Raw genomic sequence first — 26,344 nt, forward strand, 5'->3', positions numbered from 1 at the left:
CTTCCTATCCATAACTCATACGATGTTTTGGGCACCGACTTACTTGGTACTCTATTGAGAATATGAATGGCGGTTTTAACGCCTCCATCCACAGGCTCAATGGTAAGGTGGAGTAACTTATCATACTGCGCACCATATCCATCAGGGTACGATTGCGTCTTTCAGCTACTCCATTCTACTGAGGTTCGCCCGGTATAGAATACTGGGCTACTATGCCATTCTGCTGTAAGAACCTTACAAAAGGTCTAGGAACTTGGCCATCTGGGGTATGCTGACCATAGTACTCCCCCCACGGTCGGACCTGACTGTCTTAATCTTTAAATTGTGTTGGTTTTCAACTTCTACCTTAAATATCTTAAATTTATCTAATGCTTCTGTTCTTTCTTCGATTGGATAAATATAGCCATAATGGGAGTAATCATCTATGAATGTTATGAATAAATCATAACCATCCATACTCTTTATAGGAAACGGACCACAGATGTCTGTGTGGATAATCTGTAAAATTCTTGTGCTTCGTTTGGCATCTTTCTTAATTTTCTTTATATACTTTCCTTTTATGCATTCTCTGCATTGTTCTAAATCTGAGAGCTCTAATGGAGGAAGAATATTATTCTTAACTAGTCTTTCTATTCTCCCTCTCGAAATATGGCCTCAACGATAGTGCCATAATTTCGACGACGCATCGTGAGCTCTCTTATCCATCATTTCCTTGGTAAGACACCATATGGGTTGCTTAATGGGAAGAAGCCGGACATCTCCTTCTTTTGGGTGTTTGGTTACAAATGCTACATCTACAAGAAGCGGCAACACCCAGGGAAGCTTCAAAGATGTTGTAATATTGGTTTTCTTGTTAGTTATTCATCAAAGTTCAAAGCATATAGAGTATTTAATCATGCCACCGGCTTGGTTGAAGAAACATATGATGTGGAATTTGATGAATCTAACGGCTCCTAAGGAGCACATGAGAATCTTGATGATGTAGATGATGAACTATTGAGGGAAGCTATAAAGAACATCCCGGTTGGAGACATCAAGCCTAAAGATGATGAAGATGATGTATAAGTGATTGATCCACCTTTATCAAGTGTGCCATAAGGTGATGATAAAGATGTAAGAGTAGAAAATAAAGACACACATATCTCCCATGATCAAATTGTGATACAAGCATAAGATGTTGATGCTCTACAACCTCCTCCTCAAGTGGTCAATAGAAGAAATACACCTCTACTACAAGATCATCCACAAGATCTCATCATAGGGAGTCCATCAAAGGGTGTAATAACTCGCTCACAAAAACTTGCTTCATTTATTGCTCATCACTCTTTTATCTCTTGCTGTGAGCCTACCAAGGTAGAAGAAGCTTTTTAAGATCTGGATTGGATAAATGCCATGTATGAAGAGTTGAACAACTTCACCCGCAATGAAGTTTGGACTCTTGAAGAGCGGCCAAAAGGTGCAAGAGTCATTAGAACAAAGTGGGTGTTCCGCAACAAGCAAGATAATCAAGGCGTAGTTGTGAGGAACAAGGCAAGACTAGTTGCAAAAGGGTTCTCTCAAGTTGAAGGGTTGGATTTTGGAGAGACCTTTACACCGGTTGCAAGACTAGAAGCCATTCGTATCCTCCTTGCATATGCATCACATCATGAAATGAAACTATATCAAATGGATGTGAAAAGTGCATTTTTAAATGACTTTATTAATGAACTAGTCTATGTTGATCAACCTCATAGGTTTGAAGACCCTAGATATTCTAATCATGTTTATAGGTTGTCTAAGGCATTATATGGGCTTAAACAAGCCCCAAGAGCTTGGTATGAGCGTCTTTGAGACTTCCTCATTAAGAAGGGCTTCACCATCGAGAAGATCGATACTACACTATTCACCAAGAAGCTTGATGGGTATATCTTCATTTGTCAAGTGTATATTGATGATATCATCTTTGGATCATCAAATGAAGATTCTTGCAAAGAGTTTGGTGAATTGATATCGAAGGAGTTCGAGATGTCAATGATTGGAGAGATTACATTCTTTCTTGGTTTTCAAATCAAATAAATGAGAGAAGGGATTTTCATCTCTCAAGAGAAATATACAAATGATCTTCTCAAGAGATTCAAGATGGATGAGTGTAAGCCAATCAAGACACCAATGCCAACTAATGGACATCTCAACCTAGATGAGAAAGATAACACGGTTGATCAAACTATCTACTGCTCTATGATTGGTAGCTTGTTATATTTAACCACATCTAGGCCCGACATCATGTTTAGTGTGTGTATGTGTGCTAGATTTTAAGCTAATCCTAAGGAAACTCATTTAATTGCCGTAAAAAGAATCCTTATGTATCTTAAGCACACACCAAGCATTGGCCTTTGGTATCCCAAAGAAGCTATATTTTAGTTAGTTGGCTATTCTGATTTGGATTATACCAGTTGCAAAGTTGATAGAAAAAGCATATCTGGAGGGTGCCATTTGCTTGGTAGATCACTTGTGGCTTGGTCCTCCAAGAAGCAAAATAGTGTGGCTTTGTCCACCGCCGAAGCGAAATACATTGCTGCGGGTGTTTGTTGCGCACAAATACTTTACATGAAACAAACTTTGCTAGACTATGGTGTAGTTCTAGATAAAGTATCTCTTTTGTGCGACAATGAAAGTGCGGTAAAACTTGCAAATAATCTGGTTCAATACTCTCGCACCAAGCACATAGATATCCGCCATCACTTTCTTAGAGATCATGTTGCTAAAAATGATATATCATTAGAAGGTGTAAGGACTGAGGATCAATTTGCGGATATCTTCACTAAACCGCTAGATGAGGCAATATTTTGTAGACTGTGGAATGAGCTCAATGTTCTTGATTTTAGTAACTTCACTAAAAATAAGCTTGTGTTGTCCCTTGCATTGCATTGTAATATACAACATGTTTAATTTTTTATAATGCATATAGGGCTTGTCTAACATGGTTAAGATAACTGCCGTAAAACGTGTGAAGAAGCTTAACCTTAGATCAAACTTGACAAGCAACTAGTTTTACTTTCAAGTATTGCATTGCATATGCATGAATATTGTTTTGTCGTTTATCTTCAATTGCCCTCTTGTTGCCTACTTTTATAAAAAGAATAATAGCCTAAGGTAAAATATTTTTGAAAAATATGAGGGTTTGAGAGAGAGGTCACTCATATCAGTCTCAATTGGTGTTTATTTGGATCTTATTAGAGTTGGGACTTGATTGAGAACAAGCAGCACGAAGGACTTTGAAGATTCACTAGAAAAGGAGTGACTAGATGCTGCATCGGACTCTGATGTCCAGCATCTGGTCAGTTCACAGGTGGTGAAATGCTGCTGCGAAGGAGTGACCGGACGCTGAAATAGTGTTCTCCCAGCGTTCGGTCAGAAGGCGATCCAACGTCCGGTCGATCGAAGACGAAGGAGACTACTTGCACCGGACTCTGGCTGCGTCCAGTTAGTTGGGATCAGACACGTCTGGTCGCGATTCCAGGGGATTTTGACCTCTCTGGAATCGACCGGACACTGGGTGGCAGCGTCTGGTCGCTGCCACCGGAGCGTCCGGTCAGTAGAAAATATGCGGGACCCGGATTCTTTCTCCTTTTCCTTTTCTACTCTACGGGGGACCCCCATATAAGCCGTGCGCCACTTGACCTATTCCCGTACCACGCGTCGACATCGCCGTCCCAAGCTGCATCGCCTCCTTTGCCCGAGCCACCGACCTCTAGAGCCCGCGCGCCGCCTATCCACGCCACAGTGCCCATGCTCCCGAGCCCTGGCCGTGCCACAAGCTTCACCGAGCCATCCTCTGCCGGCCCGCGCACCACCGCTCTGCCGCCCTAGCATCGACGCACCCGCGTGCTTCAGCCGCCCGTGCGCCCGTAGTTCTCAAGCGCTGCCGAGCAAGCCCGTGGCCTAGCATCGCCAAGTCCCTGCCCTAGCGCCGTCAGTGCCCTAGTTACTGTTCACCACTCCTATTCATCATAGTGCATCGCTGATCCATGCCACTACAAACCCTAGCCGACCCGGTGGTTCCCCGCGTGTTGCTTCTTTTATCTTTGGATCGCTGGTTCATCGGGTAGCAAGCCCCCGTTTCAATTTCGTACCTAATTACTTGCTTTCTTAGGGTTTTGTATCTATAGATAAATAATTAAAATTATTTGTATATCATATCTATTCTATCGTGCAACGAGTCGGTGCTGTTGAGGTTATATTTGTAGTTGTCAGTCAACTCAGGGCCAAGCTCGAGGGTACGGATTGAAGCCAAGCCTCGAAAGTGATAATTGACAGTTGTTTCTTATCAGCGGCAGTTGTTCTTTTTAGATCCAACCGATGGTTCACATCAAGAATGTTGGAGGTGGTCCCAGAGATGAGGATCTGAGGCGTCCACCTCGCTTGCCTATAGATCCAAAAGACAAGGCGACAAAGAAGCTGGCAACAAAGAAGCGGAAGTATCTAGATGTAGACATAGCTAGAGCAGTCGTAGTTGTAGAGGCCGTAGATCGTGCTGAGAGAGGAGGCGCTCGCAGTAGTGTAGTTATTGTAGATCAGCTCTCTCCATCTACGAGGGCCGCACTGGAGCAGGTTGATTGCTGTCATGGTGGTCCAGCTGGGACCGTCATGGTTGTGGGACGGCGAGTTGTCTTGGATGAGAGTCAGCCGCAGGGGGAGTCACAGCAGGAGCCATAGGCAGCAAAGCAGACTTAGGAGGGACAGCAGGCCTAGGAGATAGAGTAGGCACCTCAGCCACAGCTTTGCCGCTCTGGTCGTACTCGTGCTCCAGTCACACCGAGGGCAGATACATAGTGGAGGGGTTCTCATCCACCACCTAGACCATAGGGTCCGCCTCCAGTGACTCATCTAGATCTGAGGGCCACCACAGCCAAGTAGGTGCAGCAGCTTAGATTTGTGGAGTTTGAGCAGTGGTTTCCGTCGAGGCAAGATGAGCATGCATCAGAGGGCTTTCTACACACCACTGCAGGAGGATTTCTACAATGCATATCTTAACAGTAGAGATATTTTCAAATCTTAGAGGATGTGCAACATAGAGTCTATTGTTGCAGTAGTTGGAGAGCACATTCGCCCCTACCTTTCTTACCTGCCAGGGTTGACAGACTTACTTGGACGGACAGGATTGTATGTTCTATCTTAGGTCCATTAGTTCTATGCTTCTCTCTGGATTGACCCGCAGCACAGATTCATACACTTTGCATTCAGTGGCAGAGATTATAGGCTGATGAGCACTAGGGTCAGAGAGATACTCAGGCTTCAGGAGCAGCCCATTCGGCGAGGGGTCTAGCAGGACACACAGTGATCTTACTCCCACTGCTAGAGTGCTTGATGCTATTATGAGGAGGACACTGTTTCTGAGGATGGGGTATCACGAGGGCTTGACTCGCATACAGTTGTGGCTACTAAACTATCTAATATAGCAGCCAATGTTTGATATTTAGGATCTCCTTCTACCAGAGATGGATGACACTATTGCTGAGGGGTTCAGAGGTCACCGACAGTTGCCCAATGCCCACTAGATCACGTTTCTGATTCACAGGGCAGTTACAGTGAGGTCGCCTGAGATGCTAGCTGAGTACAGTGGTGCTACGACAGAGTTCCCTATATATAACCTGACTCAGATGATCCGCCATAGTACACCGACTGCACCTAGCCAGCCGCGTCGTCGTCCAGATGTGCTAGAGACAGCAGCCCAGTAGGATGATACTATTAGGGGCATAGCAACTATTGAGGAGGAGCAGTTAGATGCTCAGCAAGAGGGGATGGTCGAGAGCGACTCCAGTGACAGCTCAGATAAGGACTACCATGATATCCCTCAGATGCCTCCTCGACGACATGATCATGAGGCTGGTAGCTCTAGTTCAGCTCCACCTGCACCGTAGACTGACCCTGCTCTACTTGCCATACTTGAGCGGATGAGGCAGGATCAGGCCCGCCAGGCTCAGGAGACCACCGCTACCTTTACACAGTTCTAGGCTCAATAAGATGAGTTTCATCGACAACAGTAGGCCATACAACAGCAGCAGGCCATGCATCAGCAGCAGCTCCTCATGCAATAGTAACTTCTTGGTTTTATGTAGCATGTATTGATAGCTATTGGGGTTCCACCGCCATAGTTTTTACCCTAGCTTGGTCAGCTTGCCACCACTTCTATGACTACAGCATTATAACCTAGTGGGCTTCGGAGTCAGGGACAACCACCAGCATAGTTTGCTTCACCTACAAAGCAGGTGTCCTAGTGGTTTGCTCTGCCCATGTTAGCCCTACAGTTTGCACCTCTCCAGATAGGATTCACATCAGCTCAGACTTCCTCGCTGCTAGTGCTAGAGACTACAGTGTCTAGGAGCCTTGGTGCATCCTTCTGTGAGTTGACATGGCAACCTACTCCACCATATTTGCATGTCATAGGTCCTTCTATCGTTGCACCTATTACCAGGACTACAGAGACGCTCCCTTCATCAGTGGCATCATCAGAGCCAGCTGCTCTAGTCATACCTACATAGTCTATAGTAGCTCCAGTTGTTGATCCGACCCAGACCGCTTCAGTGTCGCTTCTAGCTCCAGAGGGTCAGACAGCTTAGTGCTCAAGGTCAGATGATGATGGCACCTAGTTTTAGCTTGCTCCTCGTACCTCAGCGCCCGACTTGTCCGCTGCAGCCCCGCCAACCGACCCTTAGGTTTTGGTGTTTGACGCCAAAGGAGGAGATGGATCGAGTATGCTAGACTTAGGGGGAGATTAGTTTACTTAGACTATCTATTATATTTGGTTTTTATGTGTGATACACTATTATGCATTCGTCGTGTGTTTACTTTTATGTATTAAACTATTTATGTGATAGTGATATCTATGTGATTGTGATATATGACATGTGTGCTCTCTACTTTGAATTATTTACATGTCATATAAGTTGTGCTAAGCTCATTTGCTCTTGCTTTCGCGTTTTACTCCGATGCGAATGAGCTTTGTTACTTGTACTCATGCTTATTTCATATCTTTTGAGTACATCATGTTGGCTTGGGTCATATAAGCTTGCCTAACATTTTTGTTCTTATTGCCAAAAGCTTATATGAACCAAGCATGTTAAAAACCTCATCTCTTTCACATACTCGAGGTAGTATTGTCATCAATCACCAAAAAGAGGAAGATTGAAAGCATCTAGGTCCCTAGTTGGGTTTCGGTGATTAATGATAATACGTGATTACTGTGACTAATATATGTTTTGTAGAGACAATTAAGTTAGGTTACGGTAATGGAGATCGATTGGGCAATCATGGTGGTCATGCCCCTACGATGAAAATTGTTTCGGTTTTCAAAGGATGGACGACAAGGTTAAGGATAGACTAGTTATAAGTGTCATTTGAAGTTGAAAACACACTTAGAGTAGTTTAGGACTTTATTTTTTCTTTAGCTGTACTATTAAGGGAGGTATGGATGGGTAGCTTGACCTAGGTGAGTCTAGTGAATTAAGTGTGGTGCACACTTGCTAAATTTAGCACTAGGTAGCTCCAAAATAGCCATTAGATCCAATGGAGCAAACTTCATTCATGTATGATCGAGAGTTTGAAGTGAATATAGGGTCAAATATTGACTGGATGCTGGCTTCGGTGTGATCAGACGTTGGCTCAGGATCCGGTCAGTTCATTTGATCGAGGTGTTTTTCGTCTGGTGCGACCGGACGCTGAGGGCCAGCGTCCGGTCGACTTCAGTAAGGTTCCAGAGAGGGGAAATCACGACCGGCCATGTCCGGTCAGTGCTGACCGGACGCTCACTAGCGTCCGATCACACTGTAAACACTAAAGTTCGGGGTGAACTGACCGACGTGTCCGGTCAACATGACCGAAGCGTCCGGTCACCCCGCAGAGGCACATAACGGTTCATTTTTCAGCTCATGTTACAAATACTTCCTCCATTCATGTGTGGGGACACTTTTGCTCATTCCAACAGCTGAGAAACACCTTTGAGAGTGCCAAAAAGAGCAAGGTCCTAGTGAGATGATTGAGATTTGAGAATTCCAAAGAGAGCCTCCATTAGTGAGATCAAGAGTAGCAAAGTGTGCATCCACCCTTCTCATTAGGCTTGTCGTGGTTAAGTGAGAGTTCGTGCTTGTTACTCTTGGTGATCGCCATCACCTAGACGGCTTGGTGGTGATTGGAGAGCTTGGTGATCATCCGACGGAGCTTGTGGATGACCCAACTCAAGTTATGAGCGGTTGTGGGTGATTCACCGCGACAGAGTGTCGAAGAATCAACCCGTAGAGAGCACTTGATCCTTGCACAGATCAAGGGGGAGCTACACCCTTGCGCGGGTGCTCCAACGAGGACTAGGGAGTGGCGACTCTCCGATACCTCGGCAAAACATCGCCGCGTTCCTCCTTCTCTCTTTACTTCGAGCATTTACTTTGAGCAATTTAATTCTTATCATTTATATTCCTAGAATTGCCATGCTAGAGTAGGATTAGAACTTAGGGTGCTAAACTTTTGTACGTTAGATCAATAGAAACACTTTTTAGGCACAAGGGGTTAATTGGGCTAACCGTAGAGTTTATTTATTGGAAGGAAATTTAGAATTAGCCCAATTCACCATTCCTCTTGGGCATCTTGATCCTTTCAGTGTGTCCGACGGATACCGTCGCTGTAGCTTACTTTCGGGGTATTTAGTGTCTGGTGGAAGACGAACGCCTCTGTAAGTGTGCTATTTCAGACGGTTGAGCCGTCCCGCGCCATCACCGGAAGAAGAAGGGGAGGGAGGGGAGAGGTCGGATCCGGCGCGGCGGGAGGAGGGGAGGGAGGGAGGGGGCGACGGCGACGGAGGGGGTCTCGCCGGGGCTGGGGCGGGTGCGGGGGACTGGGGATGGGAGGGGTGGGCGGGACGAGGGGTCTGGGAGGGGATTTTTTCTATTACGGGTGGGTTTTTTTTCTATTTTTGTTTACTTTGCCGAGTGTTGATTTTAAGACACTCGGCGAACCTTCATTTGCCAAGTGTTTTTTCGTGACACTCGGTAAACCCTCTATTTGCCGAATGTTTTTTGTTTGACACTCGACAAACTCCCCTCTTTGCCGAGTGTTTTGTTTGCCGAGTGTTTTTAGGATAGCACTCGGTAAAGAATTTGTTTGCCGAGTGCCCGAGAGAATGTACTCGGCAAACATAAAAACACTCGGCAAATTTAAGTTTTCCGAGGGCCGTGAGTACTCTAATCACCAAGCAAATATGTTAACCCATACACGTATACATGCATCAACGGATGTATTTGATTAATGTACTCTGTAATAACTAGCTTTGTCCCACAAATCATTTTAGCCAATCAAGCAACCTTCTCGTAGGTGCAAGTTCACATAGCATGTATACATATATACCACACGTACCCTACACACGCATCATCTATATATGCACGAAATTATTCCAGGTACCTACATAATGGTGTGCTCACATGCAAATTAAAATACGTGTACTATGAACTCTAAAATATTTGGTAATATTCCACTAGGTATATTCCTTGCATAGGAAGTTAAACTTAGGTTACATTTTTTTCTTTTGCAAGAAATCTCATATATAATACTTGAGTACATGAACTGTGATCTATTTAGTTAACTCCATCACTTAGTAGCACAACTAATAACCCATAAAAATATGGGGTATTACAGGCACGACATCTGTCGGGTTACGCACAACGGACTGACAACACGGGATAAGGCTATGCGTATAGAGATAAGAAGGCATGGGCATTTTAGACCTTTCCACAATATATGTTGCTCTTATTAGTTACAATTACCTGGTTTTGGTCAAATAGTTGGGTAATAACTTAGAAATTTGGCTAAGAATTAGGTAACCTATTAGCCATCATGTTTGGATGGACTAAGGCTAATTTTAGCTACTACTTTTCTCTGTTTTTTACACATCACATTAGGACACGTTTGGATGTTTTGTTGATTACTGTGGTACCTAGTTGGCAAGGTATTTATACAAGCAACTTGTTTAGATGTGCAACAAAATCACCTCAGTGCTTGTGTTTCAAGATTTTTCTCACCAACTTGAGCCAACTAGATAGCTCTCCAGCCAAGGTAACCTCGCCCAACAAGATGAGGGTAGCAGCAAAACTAACACACCTTTAGTTTTATCCTAAGTCAAATATTTCTATTTTTATATAGCTTCTGTTTTATACTTAAATATACGTTATATTTAAATACAATAATAGCACAAAGTATATGAAAAAGACAAAATATCTAATTTGGAACCGATACAGTAGATTCCAGTCTTCCACGTGTCTCGTTGTACCTATGCAGCCACCAGCCAGGGCCCACAGACGTCCGACTACTTTGCCCACATCAGAGTCCTAGCAGTGGCACTCCAAGCTCGTTCCCCCGACTGTTCCCAATGCGCAGTCCGCGAGGCCTCCTCGCCGCCTCCGGCTACCTTGCGGGCCGCCACGCTCCGTCGACCTCCGTATCCACCACCACTGGCCATCACTCCCTATTCGCCCGCACCTTCCAAATCCTAGCCCAGCCGGAGCCCGTCCGCCTCCAGAAGCTCCCGGCACCCAACTCCTGTCTGTGAACGGTGAACCTGCCACCTAGAAGCCACTGTCGGCTTTTAAAATTTTCTTTTTTTTTTCTTTTTTTGGTAGCTGTTCTAAAATTCCTCCTTTTGATTATTCTTTGACCTGGGTCCCGGTTCAGGGATCTTAGAGCTGAGGCTGGAGCGGCCGGAGGTCAAGAACGCCATTAATTGGGATGTGATGAGGAGGCTGCGGAGCGCCGTAGAGAAGATTCAGGCCGACACGACGGCGAAGGTCATCCTTGTTGCGAGCTCCGTGCCGGGGGCTTTCTGTGCAGGCGCCGATCTCAAGGTCTGGACTGTTCAGCTTGTTTTAGATGGGTTTAGCCGCTTGGATGTTGGGACACAACAAATGAACACGAGTTTCGATTTCAGTAGAAGACAGGCAAAAGTGGTTTAGGTGCATGTGCGTATTCCAGATCCAGATTAGTTATGATTAAAGAGCAGTTGCGAAATGCTATCAGCAGAGTTGATTGGTGAACTTTGCGCAATGCTGATATTGATGTTCAGAAATATTGTGTCTTAGATTTAATTGTTAAAAAGAAAAGGAATGGTTGGAGTGGTGTGAAGGCTTGGGGAAAAGAATGACTCATGGCTAAGCCAACACATAGAAGAGTCGGTATCTTGAGGTGCGTCTAAGTATACGAGACAAAAGGATGTTTTGATAGACAATTTCTTTTGCAAAGAATGTTTGAAGGACAACTTTAGAAACTCTAGGGTCTATGATTAGTAAAGACTAGAGTGTGTGGCTTAAAGAGAAACAACCATGACCCCTCATATATATGTTGAACTACTATTATTCCACATGTGACTGTGTGATTGCTCTAGATATGCAGTCTGTTCGCTTGTTGGTTTCAGCCAGCCCAAACTAGCCAGCCAACAGTGTTTTCCTCTCACAATAAATCAGCACCAGCCAGCCCAAACCAGCCCAGAAACCAACCAGCGAACAGGCCAATGATTGTATATAATTTTGGTATGCACCAAATAAAGTAATTTATATCAGGAACCAATGGAAATTAATCTAGAAATCTTAGTATTTTGTTTCTTTGATGGCTTTTCTATTTCTGAAACTCTTTAACTTTTAACAGTGACTAATTGTTTCTACGATTTCTGATTATTTCCTATGAAACATTATGTATAGCATCCTTGAAATGTTCCATACAATTTAATCATGGATATGTCCCACAGTCCCACCAAACTCAGGTCGGATGCTTTTGTATCTTTGGGAATTAAGAATTTGTAGCATATCTTTCCTACTAGCAGCTATAAAATGATTGATGTAATCCTTTATTATGTAGTGACATCATAGTACTGCTAAAGGGATCATTTTTGCACACTCCGCTATGACATTGATTTCTCAACCAATTTGTTTGACATATCATAATTGATACAGTAATACTTGCCTCCTTGCCTCTGTCCCTTGTTTTGACCTTTAGATCAGTTCAAGAATAAAGAACATCATATTCACTGTATAATGACTAATGAAACGACAAGGGCCCCATCTCAGAGCAATACTATTGTTAGCAGGAAAGGAGGCTAATGAACTCTTCTGACGTTGGGGAGTATGCTAGATCCTTGAGATCTACATTTTCATCTTTTGAGGTTTGCACCTGGAACTCAAGTTTAATTTGCCCTTTTGCATTTGTAACATTAAATCAACAAAATGGGTAATGGGTAAACATACAACTACGCGCATCTTTATTCAAGTTGCCCCATGACTCATTTTTCTTATCATTGGCCATAGTTATTTGATGTACATATCAGCATATGTTGTTCTCATGGTACTTACAAATCACAGTTTGTTTCAATAGGCACTCCCTATTCCAACAATTGCTGTCATTGAAGGAGCTGCCCTTGGTGGTGGGCTAGAACTGGCTTTGGCATGCGATCTCCGAATATGCGGTGGTGCCTTTGTTCTGGAGTATTACCAAATTCTGTCCATCCTATGGGATAACTATTTCATGTTGTTTTGGATATTGAAATGCGTACCTACATTCTGTGCAGGGGAAAATGCAGAACTTGGACTGCCAGAAACAGGCCTTGCTATTATACCTGGGTATGGAAATAAATAACCTACACTGTGTTTTACTTTTATAGTTTTATATATGATTTTTTTCAAGAAAATGTCAAGATGCTCTGAAACAAAATGGCCTGAAATACATAGGGTGTCCCCAGCCTGGTGCAATTTTTTAGTCTTGAATTGGGACGTGATAAATCTAGCCGTAATTGGACGTGATTTCATAGAAAATAAACTGCTGGCTTCAACAGGGGGCTGCTCAGGAAGACTTAGCCAACATTATGCCTGAAGACTGACCTTGTAGTTAACGTAGATTTATTCACTTCTTTGACGTGGCTGTCAAAAGTTTGACACAGACTCAAGCATAAGGAACTTGTAGAAGTAAGCATCTACATCAACTTTAAGTGCCTTGCAAATAGTCGATTTGATATGTTGATGCTGAAAAGGCGAAACCGACAAGCAGGACTTTACATGATATGTTTACTTTTCTAGAATCAAAATTTGATAGTGGTTTTCTTTGTCATGACAGAACTTTCCCACTGCATGGTTTGACTATAGTTATTGTACATGCATTTCTTGATGTACTCAACATTGAAAAGTGCACAGAACCTAACCAAAACTACCAGAGTAATCTGCTTCGGTGAAATAACTTCGTTTGCTGTACTATACAGAGCTGGAGGTACACAACGCCTTCCTAGGATCGTCGGGAGGTCCAGAGCAAAGGAACTGATATTCACTGGCCGCAGATGTGGCGCAGCTGAAGCTGTAATGATGGGTAATGCTAGCCTTGTTAGTTGTTACCTATTTGTACCTACTTATTACTTATTGCAACAACTCTTAACTTGGTGTTTGGGTTTCAGGACTAGCAAACTATTGTGTTCCAGCAGGAGAGGCTTACCAGAAGGCTCTTGACATTGCCTGTGAGATAACTCAGAAGGTAAGGATCATTCTTAATCTGATCTTTTAAAGACAGGAATTTCTTCATGAGTTCAAGCTTCCCATCTAAAATCCACAGTATATATTTGCAACAACAAAAAACACAAAGACAGGAATTTCTTGAGTTCACAACTTCACACTTTCCATCTAAAGATTACATGCCACAGTATATATTTGCAACAAAAAAAAACACAAATGCAAATAATAACAAGTTTCTGCCAGGACCAGTCAACTTGCGTGAACAAATTCATCGGAAATTAATAATAAGTTTTTTTTGAGCAACTGGAAATTAATAATAAGTGAAATAATAGAACTACTTGCGGGGCCTGGTGCAAGCGGTAGAGTCTTATCGTCTGTGACCGGAAGGTCCTGGGTTCGAGTCGCGGTCTTCTCGCATTGCACAGGCGAGAGTAAGGCTTGCTACTGACACAGAGCGGGAGCTCTCTGTGCTGGATACGGCCTTTTTTTTTCTGCCAGGACCAGTCAACTTGCGTGAACGAATTCATCGGAAATTGGGTTCATTTCATTGAGATCACTGGTCCAGTGGCCTGGCCCCTTAATCCGCTCTGAACTTGGTTCTCGTTCTTCCAGGGTCCCTTGGGGATAAGGATGGCAAAGAAGGCTATCAATGAGGGGACGGAGGTCGCGGACATGACCTCGGCGCTGGCTATCGAAGGGGAGTGCTACGAGCAGCTGCTGCACACGCAGGATCGCCTTGAGGCCCTGGCTGCATTTGCCGAGAAGAGGAAGCCTGTGTACACAGGAAAGTAGTATCAGAAAGAATGATGATAATCGTCCTGAGAGTCTGCTACAAAGAGTGACTTCAGCGGGCCGTGTTTAAGGAAGGAATGGTTGTGCACTGGGCCCTGGAATTGCTACAGAAGAGTGAAGAGGCCCAACGGGCAATGTTTAACCTGGTTGTTCAGCTTAGACAGGCCGGGGTGCATGGGCTAACACGGCTCGCGTCACGCTGTACCCGCGGCTGCGCGGTGGTTGGACCGGCTGGTCAGCTAGGCAGCTAGCGGTTCCTGCTAGGACGGAGCTGCTGCTCCGGTTTTCCGCAACGAGGGCAGCTGCAGCTCCGCCTCCGCCTCCGCCCGCCGGCGTGCACGTGCTCGTGCTCATACTCACGTCCTCATGGCCGTGGATCGATCCTCTGGTCCCAACGACGTCTCAGAGATTTGGTTCCAGGCGTCCAGCGCGGGGCGCGGGTGAGTGGTGACAGCTCTGAGCTCCTTACAACCGCTCCGCGTTTTCTCATCCGCGAGACGGCGACCGACCGTGATCAGGAGAGTTAGAGCTCAAGAGCTGCTGGGCGAGTATAATATTCGAGCTGAAAACTCGTGAATCGTGCGTGATCTATCCATACGACCATATCAAAAGATGTGTCCGTTGCGTTGCGTCTGTCTCCTTCCCCTCTCTGCCCATCTCTACTCTACCTGACACCGCGACACCTCGTAACTGCCCAATCAGTGTCTCAGTATTTACCCGGGTGCGGCTCCTCCGCACCTGGTTCAGTCCAGCTCTCCCAACATGCTCGGCCTCCGGCGCCTCCTCGCTGTCTCCGGCCGCCACGCGCCGGAGGTCACCTCCGCCTCTGCGGCCTCCTCCCACAGCGCCGTCTTCTTTCGCGCCCTCCAAATCCTCGCCCAGCCGGGTCCCGTCCGCCTCCAAAAGCTCTCGGCTCCGGACACCGACCGTCTGTACTGAACCCGCCCCCCCCATCTCAACGAAATTCTGCATTTGTTGCTCGTAGGGATTGTGTTTCCCGGCCGTGATTCGTTGGCTACAGGGATCGTGGAGCTGAGGCTGGAGCGGCCGGAGGCCAAGAACGCCATAGGGAAGGAGATGCTCCAGGGGCTGCGGAGCGCGATCCAGGAGGTGGAGGCTGACACGGCTGCAAACGTCGTCTTGGTGGCGAGCTCGGTGCCCAAGGTTTTCTGCGCGGGCGCCGATCTCAAGGTACCAGCTGCAGCTGCACTAGCTCTGTTCTGGAAGTTTGATTCTGCTCATTACTCATTAGGATTCCTAGTTGGTGAGTTGTGCTGACACACGGTAATTTTCAGTGGCAACAATTGCTTATTGCCACTTTAGTTGCTATAGGTCTATCACACATACGCCTTCTTGTTTTCGTTAGACATAGTATTGCAATTTGGATGTCTACAACACATGCTGACACGGACACTGCCGAAGCTTCACGTAAATGTTAGAGGGGGCCATTAGTGCTAAAAGAGCTAGGTTACCAATGTTTAAGCATGATTAAGTATAAAACTTCAAAACAATGACCTTTTGGCCTCAATGAAGCTCCGCCAGTGGACACGGATATTTTTGTGAGATTAATCTTGATTGCATTATTCCCCACACTTCCAAGTCATTGCTGATGGACTAGTTGCTCATATTATGTGCAGGGAGAATTGATTATCCCGGGAAGACATTTGTGAAATGTATGTGATAGAGGTTTAGGATTACCTAGTTGCAGATCTAGCGGGTGTATACTTGAATTTAGAACATGGCAAACCCTAGAACATAAGCTAAAGCAAGAAGCAAAGAGAGAGAGGGTGCGGAGATGCAAACCATCGGCCGCCTTCGAGGAAGACGAGCTGGCCATGGCGGTGCTTGTTGGTGACGCGGTGAAGTCCGACGGTGAAGACGCGGTTGTAGTGGCGGCGGTGCAAAAGCGGCGGTGCTTCCCGTCGCTGGCGTCGCCCTCTCTCTAGATCCCTCTCTCTAGATCGGCTAGGGTTAGGATGTAGGTGGGGTGTCTGGCGGCTCAGGTGAGCCTCGTGTCCACCTCTCTTTTTATGGCGCTGTGCGACAGGGGTCCACCAACCATGGAGCGGTTGGGCGCCCCGATCAGGGTGCGGATCCAAGGGCCCAATTGGCCATTAAGCCAATTGGTGGAGATCAATCTAACATTCTCCCCCTTGATCTCACCTTATGACTTAAACTTAATTTAGTTACTTTATCTTGTTCCCACCTTATGACTTAAATTTAACTTACTTACTTTATCTTGTTCCTATTCCATCACAGATCAGTGCATAAAGCGTGCCTCATCGTCATGGTCAGTTGTCATTAGATTAAACAGCTACAATGCACCTCTCTGTTTTAAAATAGATTCTCAACTAGTCCCTCATTATCCAGGAGTCATAGGCTTTCCCTTAAACCCATCCCGACTAAGTGTTCTCTGAACATACTGGATGGTAAGCCTTTTATAAGCGGATCTACAAGCATATTTTCGGTTCTTATATGCTCAAGACTAATTATATGATTCCGGACTTTGTCTTTCACAACATAATACTTTATGTCAATGTGTTTAGCAGCATCACTTGACTTATTGTTGTGAGCATAACATACTGCCGGATTATTATAACAGTATAATTTGAGTGGTTTATGTATGTCGTCTACCACTTTCAATCTGGGCATGAATTTCTTTAGCTAATTCACCTGTCCTGTGGTCTTATAACATGCTACAAACTCGGCATATATTGTGGACGATGTAGTGACGGTTTGCTTTGAACTTTTCCACAATATAGCTCCTCCTGCGAGAGTGAATATGTATTCTGATGTGGACTTTCTGTCATCTCCCGTATAATCAGAATCTGTATACCCCTCTATGTGCAGGGAATCAGATCTTCTGTACGTTAGCATGAGACCCTTCGTACATTGCAGGTAACGCAAAATTTTCTTTACTAATTTTCAGTGTTCTATTCCTAGATTACTCTGATATTTGCCAAGTAACCCGGTAACAAATGCTAAGTCAGGGCGAGTACATACTTGAGCATTCTGTAAACTTTCGACGGCTGAACTATATGGAACGACTTTCATTTTATTGATCTCATATTGGTTCCTGGGACATTGAAATTCCCCATATTTGTCGCCCTTGACTATGGGAGCAGGTGAAGACTTACAATTTTGTATACTGTATTTCTTTAGAACTTTTTCTAACTATACCTTTTATGATAATCCTAAAACCCCTTTTTCTCTATCTCGGTGAATCTTTATTCCAAGGACGAACGAAGCTTCACCGAGATCCTTCATATCAAACTTCGAGGACAAGAACTTTGTTTCAAGTAGTAGATTAACTTCACTACAAGCAAGCAAGATGTCATCCACATACAAGACTACGAAAATATATTTCTCATTCTTGAACTTTGCATAAACGTAATTGTCCTCTATATTTTTTTAAAACCCAAACTTTCTTATTGTACCATCAAACTTCAAATACTGGTCTTGAAGCTTGTTTTAATCCATAAATGGATTTATTCAGGCGGCATCCCATGCGTTCTTTTCTTTCCACAATAAAACCTTTCGGTTGTGGCATGTAAACATTTTCCTCCAGATCCTCGTTTAGGAACGCCGTCTTTACATACATCTGATGTAATTCTAAATTGTAATGTGCTACAAGCGCCATTATGATTCTAAAAGAATCCTTACATGAGACTGGAGAAAATGTCTCATTATAATCTATGCCTTCTCTTTGCGTGAAACCTTTCACCACAAGTCGCGTTTTAAACCTTTCTATATTTCCTTTGGAGTCATGTTTAGTTTTGTAGACCCATTTACAGCCTATTATCTTGGCTCCTTTAGAAATTGTTTCTAAGTCCCAAACACCGTTGGTTTTCTTTAATTTTATTTCATCTTCCATGGCTTCAAGCCACTTGGATGAGTGAGCGCTTCTCATGGCTTCTTTCAAATGAGGTGGGATCATCCTCTATTTAAAATTCCTCACATTCATAAACTTCGTAGTCATCAGGAATGACTGATCTTCTGACTCTTTGAGACCTTCTAGGGGCCTCGTTAGATGACACTTGTTCTATATGAGGCTGTTGTTGCTCTTCCTCATGTGTGACAACAGGTTCTAGGGGATCCTGAAGGACATGTTACTCATGTTCATTCATTGTTGCCACAGGAGAACTAACAACAGGTGCTGTTACTACAGTGTTTTTTACTGTTGGTACAGCAACAACAGATATCGTGAAGAATGGCTCCTGAACCATAGGAGTGGGCACGTATTCCGCTTCACTTCAAAACTAATTTCTCGCGCTACCATGCTCCTCCTGATCATATCATCCTCAAAGAAAACAACATGTCTTGTTTCTACAAACTTCGTTTGTCTGTCAGGACAATTGAAGCGATAACCTTTTGACTTTTCTGGATAGCCAATGAAATGACAACTGACTGTGTTAGAGTCTAGCTTTCCTATATTTGGGTTAAAAACTTTTGCCTTAGCTGGACAACCCCACACACGTAAATAGTTAAATGAGGGTTTCTTTCCTGTCCACAACTCATACGGTGTTTTGGGTACCGACTTGTTTGGCACTCAATTAAGAATATGAATGGCGGTTTTTAACGCCTCCATTCTGCAGAGGCTCGCCCGGTGTAGAATATTAGGCTACTATGCTATTTTCCTGTAATAACCTTGTAAAGGGTCCAGAAACTTAGCCATATGGGGTGTATCGACCGTAGTACTCTCCCCCACAGTCGGACCTTACTACCTTAATCTTTAAGTAGTGCTGATTTTCTACTTCAGCCTTAAATATCTTAAATTTATCCAACGCTTCTGATCTTTCCTTAATTGGATAAATATAACCAAAACAAGAATAATCATCTGTGAATGTTATAAATGAATCATAACCATCCACACTTTTCACAGGAAAAGGACCACAGATATCTGTGTGAACTATTTCTAAAATTCCTGCGCTTCGTTTGTCATCTTTTTTTATTTTCTTAACGTACTTTCCTTTTATGCAATCTATGCATTGTTCTAAATCTGAAAATTCTAAAGACGGAAGAATTGATTTCTTAATCAATCGCTCTATTCCCCCCCCCTCCGAAATATGGTCTAAACGACAGTGCCATAATTTCGATGATGTATCATGAACTCTCTTCCGCTTATTGCTTGCATTCATAGACGTGGAGACATTTTCATGCTCAGTGCTCACATCATTCACATTCTCAGAAAGTGATAATAAATAAAGCTTGTCTTGTCGGAAGGCAAGACCAACACACTTATTATTATACACAATCCGACATTTGCCATTACCAAAATGGCAATCATAACCATCATCGTCTAATCTTGAAACACTTACTAAGTTTCTACGCAAAGAGGGTACATAAAGAATATCTGAAAGCTGAAGTCTAAAATCATCATCTAATTCTAGTGAGAGATCTCCAATGGCTTCAACTTCATTTGCAACTTTAATTCTTCTTTCTCCTCTTTGCAGGGTCCTCGTACGGAATCTCTATAATGAATTTACAACATGAACAGTTGCACCAGAATCAATCCACCAAGTAGATTTTGCATAACTTAAATACAAGGATTCATCTATGAATGTAATGAAATCCTCACCTCTCTTTAGGAAGTTTGGACAGTCTCTCTGGTAATGTACATGCTTTTTGCACCATTTATACTGATCCTTCTCAACTTGAGCATTGTTGTTCTTCTGATGGTGGTCATTCTGAGGGGCTTTCCCTTGAGGTTTGGCATTTTTATTGAAGTTCTTCTTGTTGTCCTTCACAAGGTTAGCAGAGTCACCCTGTGAGCTTTTCAGCCTCTCCTATTCTTGAACACACATTGCAATGAGCTTCTCTATATCCCATTTGTTGGGCTGCATGTTGTAATTAACAACAAAAGTTTCGTATTCCTTAGGCAAGGAAGCAAAAATCAAATGAATCAGGAACTCATCCTTAGCCCCAAATCCATGGCTTCAGCTTCGAAGCTGTGTTGCTCATCTTCAGTATGTGCTCTCTGATACCGTCACCGGTGTATTTCTCATTGAATAATTTCTTGATCAAAGTACTGACATAAGCCTTTGAAGAGCCAGTGAATTGACTCTCCACTTTCTTAAGATACTCTGTGGTGGTATCACAATCTGGGATAGACCCCCTTATTGCATCTGAAATTGTGGACTTAGCCACCATCAAGCGCTTGCAGTTTGAAATGTCTCATTTCTTGCGTTCGAGGTCATATTTCATCCGCACTTCTGCATGATCTCGCTGCCAAGCAGTGAAATCAGCATCAGACTAATTTTCTTCCCTCACCGGGTCCACTGACTCAGTAGGACACGGGGAGGTAAGCGCTAGGTCATTTTCAGACAGCCCAAGTGCTAGTTCATACTTCTCTCGCCATACCCTATAGTTGCCCCCTTCAAGAGGTGGTATGTGCGAGATAAATACCATTGGGTTGAGTCCTGAAAAACACTGTCAGAGATAGTGAGAAAATATGTCATAATAATTGCATTCCTTAATTTAACGTTGGTCAAAATTAAAACGTTCAACTTTCTTATACACTAATTCTACATCACCGTTGGGCAGAAATAAAATTAATGCATGGAAAAACTTATGAATAATCATTACAATATTGCTATTATCAACATTGGTCAGAAAAATAACAATATTATAATTTACTGAATAAAATTGAACTGCTCTTCAAATTAAATTCTCCCGTTCATTCAAATTTAATTAGAAGATAATAAACTTTAACATCGCTGCGGAAACATGGAAAAATTCTTTATCTACTTTTCGGAAGCATTCATCTACTCTCTGAAGAAAATTATCCCGTTGGTTCAAATTTTGACAGAGATTTAAACTAGTTAAAAATCATCAAAATTTACTTTTGAAAATTAAAAAACAAAAACAAAAAAGTTATTGTGCAACTTGGGCCGAAACTGCTTGCGCGATGCGCACTGTCGCGGCCTAGCAGCGAATTCGGCCTGCGGCGACGGCTCGCGCCCGCGCTCCCCCATGCCCAAGCCGCAACATGGGCCTGGGTCGGGATTTCACTCGCCCGCCTGGGCTGTATCCGGCCCGATGGCTCTCAGCCGTTCATCGCGATCGGACGGTTGTTCGTCGTTCTCGGCGGATCAAAACGTGTTCGTCCCGAGGGTGAGCGCGCCGCCGTCGAGCGGGCTTGTAGTGGCGCCCTCGACCGGTGCTCGCGCGCACGGCGACGAGCGCGGCTTGGCCGTCTTCTCGCGTGCCGGCGAGGCAGCGGCGGTGTCAACGGTGGTGGAGAAACCAGGTAGATTCCTCCACCTCTCCGTCCGTTTCCCTTCTAGGGTTAGGGTTAGGGTTTGGGGTCTCGGGTGGGGTTTCAATCCGATTCGAATCGAGTCCCCTCCTTCTGTTTTCTTCGTTAGCTCTACCCCAAAGACTAGATCTACATCTAGACCAGGCGACTGATACCATCGATAGAAGTTTAGGATCACCTAGTTGCAGATCTAGCGGGTGTATACTTGAATTTAGAACATGGCAAACCCTATAACATAAGCTAAAGCGTGAAGCAGAGAGGGAGAGAGAGAGAGAGGGTGCGGAGATGCAAACCATCGGCTGCCTTCGAGCAAGACGAGCTGGCCATGGCGGTGCTTGTCGGTGACGCGGTGAAGTTCGGCGGTGAAGACGCGGTCGCAGTGGCGGCAGTGCAGAGGCGGCGGTGGCCGGTGGCGGTGCTTCCCGTCGCTGGCAGCGTCCTCTCTCTAGATCGGCTAGGGTTAGGATGTAGGTGGGGTGCCTGGCGGCTCAGGTGAACCTCGTGCCTTGTGCCCCGGCCCCCACCTCTCTTTTTATGGCGCTGTGCGACGGGGGCCCACCAACCATGAAGTGGTTGGATGCCCCCGATCAGGGCGCGTATCCAAGGGCCCAATTGGCCGGTGGATATCAATCTAACAGTATGGTCATTTTGATTTCAAAGAAAGAAAGAAATGATTGTAGGTGAAAAACTTTGGCTTTTTGAGTTTCTAGAGCACATAGAGGACTTTGGTATTCAAATGGTGAAACGGATATCAGAAAAAAAAAGTATATAAAAAAATTAGGAACATTTTTTCATATTTTTATTGATAAATTGAGAAAAAAAACAGAGTCAACAGGTCAGACTTATGCTCTATCAATAGGATGATTGGTGATGAACTCCAAAGTTAGCATAAATGTACTACATTTGGAGTAATTTAAGTGGCTATGGCTCTTTGTGCACTGTTTACGGTCTTTCTTTATGAAGAATTTTGTTTGATTTGCTATTCAAGTGCTGGCCATTTGTTTATATTTGACCTTTGTATATCAGTTATAAAACTACACCATGTATCCGTTTTACAGAAAATGACAGATGCAATGATGTACTACATGTCTTTTATGTTGACAGGAAAGGAGATTGATGGGCCCTACTGAAGTTCGGGACTTCGTTAATTCCTTAAGGTCTACATTTTCATCCTTTGAGGTTTGTTGTGAAATAACAATATATTCTTCTATACTATACAGTTGCTCTCAGATTTTTAGAAAATTAGGAAATCCATGGTGATGAAAAGTGAAACTTTAGATAAAGTTACCCAGACCAATGTTCATGTCATATGCATTCTCAATTGCATTTTAACTGACAGGTGTTGCATAAATCCTCCAATAAATGTAAATTTTTGTATCATGTTTAAGCAGGCACTGTCTATTCCTACAATTGCTGTTGTCGAAGGGGTTGCTTTCGGTGGCGGGTTAGAATTTGCTCTGTCATGTGATCTTCGCATATGTGGTAGTGATTTTAATCTGCATCAATCTTATGCTTATGGAAACAGATTTTGCTCATTTCTTTCACCAAATGAATCTTTTTTTTTCTTGTCAAAATGATGCAAGGCGAGGATGCAAAATTCAGTTTGCCAGAGACTGGCCTTGCTATTATTCCAGGGTATGTCACCAAGTCTGTTCTTTACTTTGTAAGCTCTTTTTTTTTACATGCTGTTGGTGTTTTCTCTCAAATGAAGTTGGAACTGCAGTAGCCATGTGAATTTAATTATAGCTACAAGTCAAACCTGTTCCTGCTATACAATTTTTTGCCTTAATGCATACATTCCACCCTTCATAACATTGTTAAAAATTTCAGCCTTGATTCTGATTTTCTTGAAACATAAAGGCTGTTGTATTGATCATTATACTTGAGTGGCATATCACAGTGAAATTACCTTGAGAATTATTTGCAGGTCCAGTTTCAAATGATATTTTCAGCTCTTGACGTCCATTTGATACAATATACAGTGCTGGAGGAACACAGCGCCTTCCTAGGATTGTTGGAAGGTCAAGAGCAAAGGAACTAATATTCACTGGTCGCAGATTTGATGCAGTGGAAGCTGTAACTATGGGTCAGTTTAACATCTTCAGATTTGCTTCCTGCTGTTATGACTTCCTATTCCTCAAGGACACCTTTTATCACTTCTTAGAAGGGTTATGTATGCTCACATGGCAGGAGTAGTAAACTACTGTGTTCCTGCCGGCGAGGCTTATCAAAAGGCTCTTGAACTTGCGCGGGAGATAAATCAGAAAGTAAGAAACCGCTGAACATACTACATGCTTTATTTGGCAGAAGAATCAGCAGAGTTATTGCCATATGAGAATTCCCAGCAGATACTTTCTTTGTCTGTGTTCGTTAATTTGCTTCAATTGATTCATGCTTGTCGCAAGATCACTGACCCGTCATTGTAAATATTATGAGCTTGGTTCTATATTTCAGGGCCCGGTAGCGGTAAAAATGGCTAAGAAGGCCATCAATCAAGGGGCAGAGGTAGACATGCCCTCGGCATTGGCTGTTGAAGATGAATGCTACGAGCAAGTCCTGCACACTCAGGATCGTCTTGAAGGTCTAGCCGCATTTGCCGAGAAAAGAAAGCCTGTATATAAAGGGAAGTAGGGCTGTAGATGGTCTCAGATTCATAATAGAAGGTCACATTAACATGCCATCCCAATAATATTGGCATGATTGCATGATATGTGCAAATTCATGTATTTCTCTGTAACTTTCAGAAAATAAGATGCATCTGGTCTGCTACCTACGTATTTTGAAGTGAATTGGACTTAAGATAGACTGATTAGACCAGATTCTCCTGGGCTGAATGCAGTCCATTTCCCCTACAAATGTGAGATCTGAGTTGGATCTCAATCTCATACTCTCTAATCACTACTGATCAAAACAAGCCATCCCGCTGTGAGATTGTCCAAATTAGCATAGAGCTAATGCTTAATACTAGTTTCTAGATTGTCCAAATTAGCATCGAGCTAATGCTTAATACTAGTTTGTAGCATTAACATGGAGTTACCCAATAGAAATCGCTGGGACCCGGAGGTCCGATGGGATAGGATTTCATTGGACGGTATCGAACGGCCCACCAGAAATACACCGCACTCACTGTATCCCTACAGTCCTTCCCCGTCAGCCCCGCACGCGTACCCCATCCCCGTCCGCCTCGCCTCGCCCCGCGCCCACCGCTCCTTTCCCCTGACCCCCTCCTCTCTCTCCGTGCGGGCGGGACCCAGGAGCCGGGATGAGGCCGAGCACGCCTCGTCCGTAGGACCCTAGGCGCGCTGCACGCTCCATCCGCCGGCATCCGGCTCGCCGCGCCCCTTCCCATGCGCTCGAGCCGTGCCCCAATGACTCTCTCAACATACCTCTAAAACACGAAACACTTGAATGCAACATACATCCGAAGCAGATGAAACATTTGGAACATACACTTGCAACATGCGTGTGAAACATATGCAACATCCAGATAAAAACACTTGCAATATGAAAACACTTATTGCAACATAAGACTGAAACAGCTGAAACATTTCGAACATACTCTTGCAACATATGTGAACCATATACAACATCCAAATAAAATACGCTTGCAACATACTTTTAAAACAGATGAAATATTTTGAACAAACACTTGCAACATGCCTCTGAAAAACTTGCAACATGCCTATGGATCACTTTGCAACATATGCAACATTCCGATCTACTTTTGCAGCATATCTTTAGGACATCTGAAACACTTGAAACATACGTTTGCAACATGTCAGACGTGACACTCTAGTGGGAGACGACCACCATGTCAGGCGCGTTGAGGAACTCGATAATCGCCTCGATAGGCGGATCGAGGCTGGGAGGTGGCGGAGCGAAGAGCACCATGGGCTTGGTTGTCGCGAGCTTCTTCCGCTGGGGCACCAGGGCGCATGGAGCCTCGATGCGAGCGCGAAGTACGGCACGGTCGTGACGCCCTCGCGGTCCCCAGCCACAGGAGGAGGTGACAAGGAGGATGCCGGCACCGGCTCCAGCAATGAGGGCAGGGGCGGGTGGTAGGCGCGACTCTAGCGGTGCAGCCTGGCGCCGTGGAGGAGAGCGAGGTCCCCGGGGCGGAGGAAACGTCGCCGCTGGAGAAGCTGAGTGGCGGGTGAGTGGTAGGGAATGTCGTGATAGCTATGCTACTTGGAAATGTTGTCGTCTTATTTATTTATTTGGAGAAACGGTGAAAGAATGAAAGTAAATGAAACATGCTTATTTGACTGCTAGTGCACAGGGCACAACAGTCAATTTTTGCGCTTTCTGAATGGACCAAACTGAACCAGAGAACTGATCAGCTAGCCTAGCCATTACATGAGCTGCCTCATTGCAACTTCTCTGAATGTACATAAAAGATACAGAAGCTTCACATACTAAGTTTTTTATATCACACATAGTGGCTCCAACTTGAGATCTATCTAGATGCGGTGATTGTATTTTTTTGATGATGTTTTGACAGTCAGAAGCCACAATGATATGCTGAAGATTTCGTTCTTTTGCATACAAAATGCCACATCGAATTGCTAAAATTTCAGCCAACTCAGGATCTTGAACTCTGTTCATCTTCTTACGAATGCCATTTTGAAATCCCCAATATGATCACGAATCACTCCACCTATTCCGATACGAGAAGTATCTTTAAAGGTGGCTGCATCTACATTGAGCATCAACCAGCCATTCGGCGGTGGAGTCCATTTAGGGGCCAAGCAATTAGACTCACACCTATGGGGGGGCGGATTGTTTTGTAGAG

At 44.2% G+C, this 26,344-nt stretch overlaps 2 protein-coding genes across 4 annotated transcripts; both read left to right on the forward strand.

The window, feature by feature from the left end:
* Window positions 1–10,369: 10,369 nt before the first annotated feature.
* On the forward strand, window positions 10,370–24,353 carry LOC136467424 (probable enoyl-CoA hydratase 2, mitochondrial). 2 transcript variants are annotated; one of them, XM_066466115.1, is made up of 13 exons: window positions 10,370–10,562; window positions 10,693–10,862; window positions 12,098–12,172; window positions 12,382–12,472; window positions 12,575–12,626; window positions 13,259–13,362; window positions 13,448–13,524; window positions 22,657–22,731; window positions 22,944–23,034; window positions 23,136–23,187; window positions 23,535–23,638; window positions 23,743–23,819; window positions 24,007–24,353. In XM_066466115.1, the coding sequence occupies exons 1-13, from the start codon at window positions 10,391–10,393 to the stop codon at window positions 24,181–24,183; spliced, it is 1,317 nt and encodes a 438-aa protein (XP_066322212.1). In that variant the 5' UTR covers window positions 10,370–10,390; the 3' UTR covers window positions 24,184–24,353. The 2 variants fall into 2 exon arrangements, with proteins under 2 accessions (XP_066322212.1, XP_066322213.1); XM_066466116.1 differs by having other exon boundaries at window positions 10,445–10,573.
* LOC136467425 (probable enoyl-CoA hydratase 2, mitochondrial) lies at window positions 14,596–22,649 on the forward strand. Of its 2 annotated transcripts, XR_010761564.1 has the most exons (5): window positions 14,596–15,222; window positions 15,316–15,485; window positions 17,145–17,192; window positions 17,285–17,419; window positions 17,532–17,588. XR_010761564.1 is itself a non-coding variant. In XM_066466118.1 (4 exons), exons 1-3 carry the CDS (start codon window positions 15,057–15,059, stop codon window positions 17,166–17,168), a joined length of 360 nt encoding a protein of 119 aa, XP_066322215.1. In that variant the 5' UTR covers window positions 14,596–15,056; the 3' UTR covers window positions 17,169–17,192; window positions 19,748–22,649. The 2 variants fall into 2 exon arrangements, 1 of the variants encoding a protein (XP_066322215.1); XM_066466118.1 differs by lacking the exons at window positions 17,285–17,419; window positions 17,532–17,588 and adding an exon at window positions 19,748–22,649.
* Window positions 24,354–26,344: the final 1,991 nt, after the last annotated feature.

The sequence above is a fragment of the Miscanthus floridulus genome, chromosome 7 (assembly GCF_019320115.1).
Source record: "Miscanthus floridulus cultivar M001 chromosome 7, ASM1932011v1, whole genome shotgun sequence".
Lineage (NCBI taxonomy): Eukaryota > Viridiplantae > Streptophyta > Magnoliopsida > Poales > Poaceae > Miscanthus > Miscanthus floridulus.